Below are 10,067 nucleotides of genomic sequence, written 5' to 3'. Positions count from 1 at the left end.
GTTTTAAAGCCACTAGTGATACCAGAATTAATAAATAAAATAATTAATGCTCAGTTTTTCCATGCTCATGGCAGTGGGAAGTGTTTTAAAAGCCAGTAGTGATACCAGAATTAACTAAATAAATAATTATTTATTTAATTAATTCATTAGCTTTCAGCTTTCCCATGCTCATGGCAATGGGAAGAGTTTTAGAGTCAGTTGTGATACCAGAATTAATTAAATAATTGATTAATTAATTCGTTTTCAGCTTTTCCTTCCTCATGGCAATGGGAAGTGTCTTAAAGCCAGTAGTGATACCAGAATTAATTAAATAAATAATTATTTATTTAATTAATTCATTAGCTATTAGCTTTCAGCTTTCCCATGTTCATGGCAATGGGAAGAGTTTTAGAGTCAGTAGTGATACCAGAATTAATTAATTAAATAATTAATGCTCAGCTTTCCCTTCCTCATGGCAGCGGGAAGTGTTTTAAAAGCCAGTAGTGATACCAGAATTAATTAAATAATTGATTAATTAATTCGTTTTCAGCTTTCCCTTCCTCATGGCAATGGGAAGTGTTTTAAAGCCAGTAGTGATACCAGAATTAATTAATTAATTAATGCTCAGTTTTCCCATCCTCATGGGAGTGGGAAGTGTTTTAAAAGCCAGTAGTGATACCAGAATTAATTAAACAATCGATTAATTAATTCGTTTTCAGCTTTCCCTTCCTCATGGCAATGGGAAGTGTTTTGAAGCCAGTAGTGATACCAGAATTAATTAAATAATTGATTAATTAATTCGTTTTCAGCTTTCCCTTCCTCATGGCAATGGGAAGTGTTTTGAAGCCAGTAGTGATACCAGAATTAATTAATAAAATAATTAATACCAGTGGAAAGTACCAGATCTGCTCAGCCCGGGGCAGCCCAGCCGTGGTGCCACCCCATGCCCAGGTGCCAGCAGTGTCCCCAAGTGCCACCAGAAGGGGATTTTGGGGTTTTTTAGCTTATTGAGTTCCTGGAGTTCAGGGTTTGTGCTACAGGGGGGGTCAGGGGCTCTGCGAGGAGGAATTTGGGGTTCCAGGGAGAATGGGGGGGGCTCAGGCTGCTCCTGTCCCCCCCAGATGTGTCCCCACCCCCCCAGGTGTGTCCCCCCAGGTGTGGCTCCCATCTGGGGGGGCTCAGGCTGCTCCTGTGTCCCATCCAGGGGGGGCTCAGGTTGGCTGTGTCCCCCCCAGGTGTGACCCAGGCTGCTCCTGTCACCCCCCAGGTGTGTCCCCAACCCCCAGGTGTGTCCCCCCAGGTGTGGCTCCCATCTGGGGGGCCCAGGCCCCCCCCTTTGTCACCCCAGGTGTGTCCCCACCCAGGTGTAGCTCAGGTTGCTCCTGTGTCACCTCCAGGTGTGACTCAGGCTTGCCCTGTGTGCCATCCAGGGGGGGGACAGGTTGCTCCTGTGTCACCCCCAGATGTGTCCCCACCCAGGTGTGTCACCCCCAGGTGTGACCCAGGTTGCTCCTGTCCCCCCCCAGGTGTGTCCCCCCAGGTGTGGCTCCCATCTGGGGGGGCTCAGGCTGCTCCTGTGTCACATCCAGGGGGGGCTCAGGCTGGTTGTGTCCCCCCCAGGTGTGACCCCAACCCCCAGGTGTGTCTCCCCAGGTGTGGCTCCCATCTGGGGGGCCCAGGCTGTCCCCTGTGTCACCCCCAGATGTGTCCCCACCCACGTGTGTCACCCCCAGATGTGTCCCCACCCAGGTGTGTCCCCCCAGGTGTGACCCAGGTTGCCCCTGTCCCCCCCAGGTGGGTTTTGGGGTGCAGCAGGCCCAGCCCCGCCCCGAGGGCTCCGTGTGCTCCGTGTCCTCGCGGCCGTGTCCCCGATGCCCCCAATGTCCCCAAGCGGCGCCGTCCGTGTCCCCAGGGTGGCTCTGGGGGTCCAGGCCCCCCCGCTTTGGCTACTTGGGGGGGTGGCAGGGCGGCTGCTCCAGGTGCAGGGTCCGGGTGACGCTTACCGTGCTGCCACAGGCCAGGAAGGAGGCGCCCAGGGCCACCAGGCACAGCCAGCTCTGCGGGGACACCAGGGGACACTCAGGGACAGGAACGGACAGCAGGGACAGCAGGGACAGGAGGGGACGGGAGGGGACGGGAGGGGACGGGAGGGGACACTCAGGGACAGGAGGGACAGGAGGGGATGGGAGGGGACAGCAGGGACAGCAGGGACAGGAGGGACAGGAACGGACAGGAGGGACAGGAGGGGACAGGAGGGGATGGGAGGGGTCGGGAGGGGACAGCAGAGACAGCAGGGACAGGAGGGGACGGCAGGGGTCGGGAGGGACAGGAGGGGACACGAGGGGACAGTGACGGACAGCAGGGACAGGAACGGACAGGGGGCAGGAGGGAACAGCGGGGACATGAGGAGACGGGACAGGAGGAACAGCAGGGACAGGAGGGACAGGAACGGACAGGAGGGGACAGGAGGGGACGGGAGGGGTCGGGAGGGGACAGCAGAGACAGCAGGGACAGGAGGGGACAGTGAGGGACAACAGAGACACTGGGGACAGTAAGGGGGCAGGAGGGGACAGGAGGGGACAGCAGGGACAGGAACGGACAGGAGGGGACGGGAGGGGTCGGGAGGGACAGAAGGGGATACTGAGGGACAGGAGGGGACAGTGAGGGGACAGGAGGGATAGGAGGGACAGGAGGGACAGGAACGGACACGAGGGGCACGAGGGACAGCAGGGACAGGAGGGGACAGGAGGGGACACTCAGGGACAGTCAGAGACAGGAGGGACACGAGGGACAGGAGGGACAGTCAGGGACAGCAGGGACACTGGGGACAGTGAGGGGACAGGAGGGGACAGTCAGGGACAGGAGGGGACAGTGAGGGACAGGAACGGACAGGAGGGGACAGCAGGGACAGGAGGGGACAGGAGGGGTCGGGAGGGACAGGAGGGGCAGGAGGGGACAGTGAGGGACAGCAGGTTCAGGAGGGACACTCAGGGACAGGAACGGACAGCAGGGACAGGAGGGACAGGAGGGGTCAGGAGGGACAGGAGGGACATGAGGGACAGCAGGGACAGGAACGGACAGGAGGGGACAGTCAGGGACAGCAGGGACACTGAGGACAGTGAGGGGACATGAGGGACAGCAGGGGGGTGTCACAGACACATTTTATGAAAATTCCTTTCCTTAGGATTTTCCTCCTGAGAGCTGAGAGGCCTCAGGAACAAAATGCGAACAATGATTCTCTGCTGCTGTGGAATGCAACAGGGGAATCTGTGATTGGCCCGTGTTAATTGTTTTTAATTAATGGCCAATCACAGTCAGCTGGCTCGGACTCTCTGGTCAGTCACAAGATTTTATTTTATTTTATTTTATTTTATTTTATTCCTTTCCTTTCCTTTCCTTTCCTTTCCTTTCCTTTCCTTTCCTTTCCTTTCCTTTCCTTTCCTTTCCTTTCCTTTCCTTTCCTTTCCTTTCCTTTCCTTTCCTTTCCTGCCTTCTGATGAAATCCTTTCTCTATTCTTTTAGTATAGTTTTAATATATCATTTTTATATAGAATAATAATATAAAATATAATATTTTATATTTTAATATAATATATATCATAAATTAATAAATCAGCCTTTTGAGACATGGAGGCAAGATTCTCATCTCTTCCCTCCTCCTGTGAACCCACCACAGGAGGGACTGAGAGAAATATCAGATTTGTGTTTCCAAACCAGCTCTGGGTCTGATGGGGGATAAAACTGGGAGATGAAAGAAACCATGGGAAGGATTGCACTGATTGATGAATGGGAAAATAAATACAAATATATTGCTTTTATAAATAAACTTTAGGTTTGCTGATAAATGAAAATTTCACGTTGAAATAAAATGTCTGATAAAGGAAAGTAGACATTGAGAGATGAGAGAAACAGTGGGGAAGAAAAAATCCCAAATTCCATAAGAATTAGAAATTTAAAGAGAGGGTTGTACATTAGAGGGGAGTCTTTGGTATCAGGGAGTCTGAACCTCTCAAGCACCTCAGAAATGGGAAAAAAACCCCTAAATTCCATAAGAATTAAAATTTAAAGGGCAAGGTTATACATTAGAGGGGAATCTTTGGTATTTGGGGGAGCCTGTACCTCTTAAGTACCTCAGAAATGGGGAAAAACCCCTAAATTCCATAAGAATTAAAAATTAAAGGGCAGGGTTATACAATAGAGGGGAATCTTTGGGATCAGGCATTTTGGGGAGTCTGAACCTCTCAGGCAGCTCAGAAATGGGAAAAAAACCCTAAATTCCATAAGAATGAAAAATGAAAAGAGAGGGTCATAAATTAGAGGGGAATCTTTGGGATCAGGAGTTCTGGGGAGTCTGAACCTCTCAGAAATGGGGAAAAGTCCCCAAATTCCCTAAGAATTCAAAATGAAAAGGGAGGGTTTAATTAAAAATGAAAAGGTGCATTCGAGGGATCAGCCCCGAGGTGCCACCCAAGGAGCTGAGGGCAAAGGGCAGGGTGGCAGGGGACAGTGCCAGGTGTCACACACAGGTGACATGGAGAGGAGGGGACAGTGCCAGGGGTCACACACAGAGCTGAGTGAGATGGGGACAATCCAGGTGTCACACACAGGTGACAGTGACATGGAGATGAGCGGGGAGGGGACAATCCCAAGGGTCACACACAGGTGACAGAGCTGAGTGAGGAGGGGACAGTCCCAGGTGTCACACACAGGTGACAGAGCTGAGAAGGGAGGGGACAATCCCAGGGGTCACACACAGGTGACATGGAGATGAGGGGACAATCCCAGGGGTCACACACAGAGCTGAGTGAGATGGGGACAATCCAGGGGTCACATACAGGTGACAGTGACATGGAACTGAGTGGGGAGGGGACAATCCCAGGGGTCACACACAGGTGACATGGAGATGAGGGGACAATCCCACGTGTCACACACAGAGCTGAGTGAGATGGGGACAGTCCCAAGTGTCACACACAGAGGTGAGTGAGGAGGGGACAGACCCAGGAGTCACTCAAAGGTGACATGAGCTGAGGGGACATTCAAAAGGGTCACACACAGGTGACATGGAGATGGAGCTGAGTGGGGAGGGGACAATCCCAAGGGTCACACACAGGTGACAGTGACATGGAGATGAGCGGGGAGGGGACAATCCCAAGGATCACACACACATGACAGAGCTGAGCAGGGAGGGGACAATCCCAGGGTTCACACACAGGTGACAGAGCTGAGAGGGGAGGGGACAGACCCAGGAGTCACTCAAAGGTGACATGGAGCTGAGGGGACATTCAAAAGGGTCACACACAGGTGACATAGAGATGGAGATGGAGATGAGGGGACAGTCCCAAGGGTCACACACACATGACAGAGGTGAGTGAGGAGGGGACAGTCCCAGGTGTCACACACAGGTGACATGGAGATGAGGGGACATTCAAAAGGGTCACAAACAAGTGACAGTGACATGGAGATGAGGGGACAATCTCAGGTGTCACACACAGAGCTGAGATGGGGACAATCCAGGGGTCACACACAGGTGACAGTGACATGGAACTGAGTGGGGAGGGGACAATCCCAGGGGTTACACACACATGACAGAGCTGAGAAGGCAGGGGACAGTCCCAAGGGTCACACACAAGGGACATGGAGATGAGGGGACAGTCCCAAGAGTAACACACAGGTGACAGTGAGATGGAGCTGAGTGGGGAGGGGACAATCCCAAAGGTCACACACAGGTGACAGAGCTGAGCAGGGAAGGGACAGACCCAGGAGTCACTCAAAGGTGACATGAGCTGAGGGGACATTCAAAAGGGTCACGCACAGGTGACATGGAGATGAGGGGACAATCCCAGGTGTCACACACAGAGCTGAGTGAGATGGGGACAGTCCCAAGGGTCACACACAGGTGGTGCCCAGGCGGTGACCAGGAGGTGCCCAGAGGGTGCCCAGGGGGTACCCAGGAGGTGCCCAGGTGAAGCCCAGTGGGTGCCCAGGGTGTGCCCAAGGGTGCCCAGATGGTGCCCAGGTGGTGCCCAGGTGGTGCCCAGGTGGAGCCCAGTGGGTGCCCAGGTTGTTCCCAGGAGGTGCCCAGGCTGTCCCCAGGTCATGCCCAGGCTGTCCCCAGCTGTGCCCAGGTGGTGCTTGGTGGTGCCCAGGTGTACCCAGCTGTACCCAGGCTGTCCCCAGCCATGCCCAGGCCATGCCCAGGCTGTCCCCAGCTGTCCCCAGGCCATGCCCAGGCTGTCCCCAGCTGTCCCCAGGTGGTGCCCAGGCCGTGCCCAGGCCGGGACTCACCAGGTAGGCGACGAAGGCCAGGTAGACGAGGCTGAGCAGGGCGGCCCCGATGTAGAGCGCCAGGCTGTGCAGCGCCATCACGTACGCCACCACGAAGTACATGTTGATGCTGCAGATGAGCAGGATCAGCAGCCCCCCGGCCACGCGCCAGAACCTGGACGGGCACAACGGGGTCAGCAGGGGGGCACGGGGGGGCACGGGGGCACAGGTAAGAGGAAGAGGTGCCCAGACATGCCCAGGGGTGCCCAGGTGAGGGGAAGTCATGCCTAGATGCACCAGGTGAGGGGATGCACCAGGTGAGGGGAAGGTGAGCCCAGGTGTGCCAGCTGTGTCCAGGTGAGGACAGGGGTGCCCAGGGGTGCCCAGGTGAGGGGGAGACATGCCCAAGTGTGCCCAGGTGTGAGGAGGGCATGTCCAGGTGTGCCCAGGCGTGCCCAAGTGTGCCCAGGTGAAGGGCAGGTGTGCCCAGGCGAGGGGCAGGTGTGCCCAGGTGTGCCCAGGTGAGGAGAGGGTGTGCCCAAGTGAAGAGCAGGGGTGCCCAGGTGTACCCAGATAAGGGGCAGGGGTGCCCAGGTGAAGGGAAAACATGCCCAGGTGTGCCCAGGTGAAGGGAAGGCATGCCCAGGTGTGCCCATGCATGTCCAGGTATGCTCAGATTAGGGACAGGAATGCCCAAGCATGCCCAGGTGAGTGGCAGGCATGCCCAGGTGTGCCCAGGTGTGCCCAGGTGTGCCCAGATGAGGGACAGGAATGCCCAGGTGAGGAGCAGGCATGTCCAGGTGAGGGGAAGGCATGCCCAGGCGTGCCTAGGTGTGCCCGGCATGCCCACACGTGTCCAGGTATGCTCAGATTAGGGACAGGAATGCTCAAGCATGCCCAGGTGAGTGGCAGGTATGCCCAGGTGAGGGACAGATGTGCCCAGGTGTGCCCAGGCATGCCCAGGTGAGGGACAGGAATGCTCAAGCATGCCCAGGTGAGTGGCAGGTATGCCCAGGTGTGCCCAGGCGTGCCCAGGTGTGGGACAGGAATGCTCAGCTGTGCCCAGGTGTGCCCAGGCGTGCCCAGGTGAGTGGCAGGTATGCCCAGGTGTGCCCAGGTGTGCCAGGTTACCCCCAGGTACTCACAGGCCGTTGGCGAAGTCGTGCATGACGCTGGGCAGGCTGGTGAAGGTGAGCACCGGGATCAGCGCGAACGGGAGCTGGGAACGGAGCGGGGAGGGAGGGGATGGAGCTGAGCCAGCGGGGCCGGGCTGGGGGGGGACCCAACGGCCCCCGACACCCCAACAACACCAACGGCCCCCTGACACCCCAACAACCACCCCGACACCCACCTGACACCCCAACAACCACCCAACACCCACCCGACACCCACCCAACACCCACCCGACACCCACCTGACACCCCAACAACACCAACGGCCACCTGACACCCCAACAACCACCCAACACACCAACAACCACCCCGACACCCACCTGACACCCCAACAACCCCAACACCCACCCGACACCCCAACACCCACCCTGACACCCACCTGACACCCCAACACCCCAGCACCCACCTGACACCTCAACACCCACCCTGACACCCACCCGACACCCCAACAACCCCAATGGCCACCTGACACCCCAACACCCCAACAACCCCAATGGCCACCTAACACCCCAACACCCACCTGACACCCACCCGACACCCCAACACCCAGCCCAACACCCATCTCAACACCCAACCCAGCACCCACCCCAGCCCACCCATGGGCCCTGCTCACCTGGAGCTCCTGAACCCCAACCCTGCTCACCTGGAGGCTCCTGAGGCTGATGAACCCCAATTCCCCTTCACCTGAAGGTTCAGGAACCCCAACTCTGCTCACCTGGAGCCCCTGAACCCTGACCCTGCTCACCTGGAGGCTCCTGAGGCTCCTGATTCCCAACCCTGCTCACCTGGAGGCTCAGGAACCCCAACCCTGCTCACCTGGAACTCCTGAACCCCAAGCCCGCTCACCTGGAGGCTCAGGAACCCCAACTTTGCTCACCTGGAGGCTCCTGAGGACGTTGAGGAACCCCTGAACCCCAACCCCACTCACCTGGAGGCTCCTGAGGACATTGAGGAACCCCAAGTTTGCTCACCTAGAGGCCCTGAACCCCAAGTTTGCTCACCTGGAACCCCTGAACCCCGTCCCTGCTCACCTGAAGGCACCTGAAGACATGGAGGAACCCCTGAACCCCAAGTTTGCTCATCTAGAACCCCTGAACCCCAACTTTGCTCACCTGGAGGCTCCTGAGGACATTGAGGAACCCTGATTTTGCTCACCTGGAGGCTCATGAGGTTCATGAACTGCAACCCTGCTCACCTGGAGGCTCATGAGGATGCTGAGGAACCCCTGAACCCCAAGTTTGCTCATCTGGAGGCTCCTGAGGACGTTGAGGAACCCCTGAACCCCAACTTTGCTCACCTGGAGACTCCTGAGGACATTGAGGAACCCCTGAACCCCAACTTTGCTCACCTGGAGGCTCCTGAGGACATTGAGGAACCCCTGAACCCCAACTTTGCTCACCTGGAGGCTCCTGAGGACATTGAGGAACCCCAAGTTTGCTCATCTAGAACCCCTGAACCCCAACTTTGCTCACCTGGAGACTCCTGAGGACCTTGAGGAACCCCTGAACCCCAACTTTGCTCACCTGGAGGCTCCTGAGGACATTGAGGAACCCCAAGTTTGCTCATCTAGAACCCCTGAACCCTAAGTTTGCTCACCTGGAGGCTCATGAGGACATTGAGGAACCCCTGAACCCCAAGTTTGCTCACCTGGAGGCTCATGAGGACGTTGAGGAACCCCTGAACCCCAGCTTTGCTCACCTGGAACCCCTGAACCCCAACTCTGCTCACCTGGAGACTCCTGAGGACATTGAGGAACCCCTGAACCCCAGCTTTGCTCACCTGCAGGCTCATGAGGACCTTGAGGAACCCCTGAACCCCAACTCTGCTCACCTGCAGGCTCATGAGGACGTTGAGGAACCCCTGAACCCCAGCTTTGCTCACCTGGAGGCTCATGAGGTTCATGAACTGCAACCCTGCTCACCTGGAGGCTCATGAGGATGCTGAGGAACCCCTGAACCCCAAGTTTGCTCACCTGGAGGCTCATGAGGACATTGAGGAACCCCTGAACCCCAACTTTGCTCACCTGGAGACTCCTGAGGACATTGAGGAACCCCTGAACCCCAACTTTGCTCACCTGGAGGCTCCTGAGGACGTTGAGGAACTCTGACCCTGCTCACCTGAAGGCTCAGGAACCCCAACCCTGCTCACCTGGAACTCCTGAACCCCAAGCCCGCTCACCTGGAGGCTCAGGAGCCCTGACCCTGCTCACCTGGAGGCTCCTGAGGACATTGAGGAACCCCTGAACCCCAAGTTTGCTCATCTAGAACCCCTGAACCCCAGCTTTGCTCACCTGGAGGCTCCTGAGGACATTGAGGAACGCCTGAACCCCAACTTTGCTCACCTGGAGACTCCTGATGACATTGAGGAACCCCTGAACCCCAAGTTTGCTCACCTGGAGGCTCATGAGGACATTGAGGAACCCCTGAACCCCAACTTTGCTCACCTGGAAGCTCCTGAGGACATTGAGGAACCCCTGAACCCCAACTTTGCTCACCTGGAGGCTCATGAGGACGTTGAGGAACCCCTGAACCCCAAGTTTGCTCACCTGGAGACTCCTGAGGACGTTGAGGAACCCCTGAACCCCAAGTTTGCTCACCTGCAGGCTCATGAGGACGTTGAGGAACCCCAAGTTTGCTCACCTGGAGGCTCCTG

At 56.4% G+C, this 10,067-nt stretch overlaps 1 protein-coding gene and 1 long non-coding RNA gene across 5 annotated transcripts in view; both read right to left on the bottom strand.

Annotated features, from left to right (window-relative positions):
* SLC11A2 (solute carrier family 11 member 2) overlaps positions 1-10,067 on the bottom strand; it is a 72,279-nt gene that overhangs the window by 6,201 nt on the left and 56,011 nt on the right. For 3 of the 4 annotated variants that reach the window (XM_074530985.1, XM_074530986.1, XM_074530987.1), the window contains 3 exons: positions 7,389-7,462; positions 6,265-6,418; positions 1,983-2,036 (listed from right to left, as the gene is read on the bottom strand). In XM_074530985.1, the coding sequence (XP_074387086.1) occupies positions 1,983-2,036; positions 6,265-6,418; positions 7,389-7,462 (282 nt within the window). Of the gene's footprint in view, positions 1-802; positions 1,371-1,706; positions 2,037-6,264; positions 6,419-7,388; positions 7,463-10,067 lie in introns of those variants that run through there. The other variant, XR_012577577.1, reaches the window with a different exon arrangement.
* Positions 803-1,608, bottom strand: LOC141726269 (uncharacterized). The gene is made up of 2 exons (XR_012577580.1): positions 1,576-1,608; positions 803-1,189 (listed from the first exon to the last, which is right to left on the bottom strand). It is a non-coding gene; the product is annotated as an uncharacterized LOC141726269 (long non-coding RNA).

The sequence above is a fragment of the Zonotrichia albicollis genome, chromosome 33 (assembly GCF_047830755.1).
Source record: "Zonotrichia albicollis isolate bZonAlb1 chromosome 33, bZonAlb1.hap1, whole genome shotgun sequence".
Lineage (NCBI taxonomy): Eukaryota > Metazoa > Chordata > Aves > Passeriformes > Passerellidae > Zonotrichia > Zonotrichia albicollis.
Note: the sequence above shows the minus strand (reverse complement) of the source record. Positions and strands in the feature narration are given on the sequence as shown.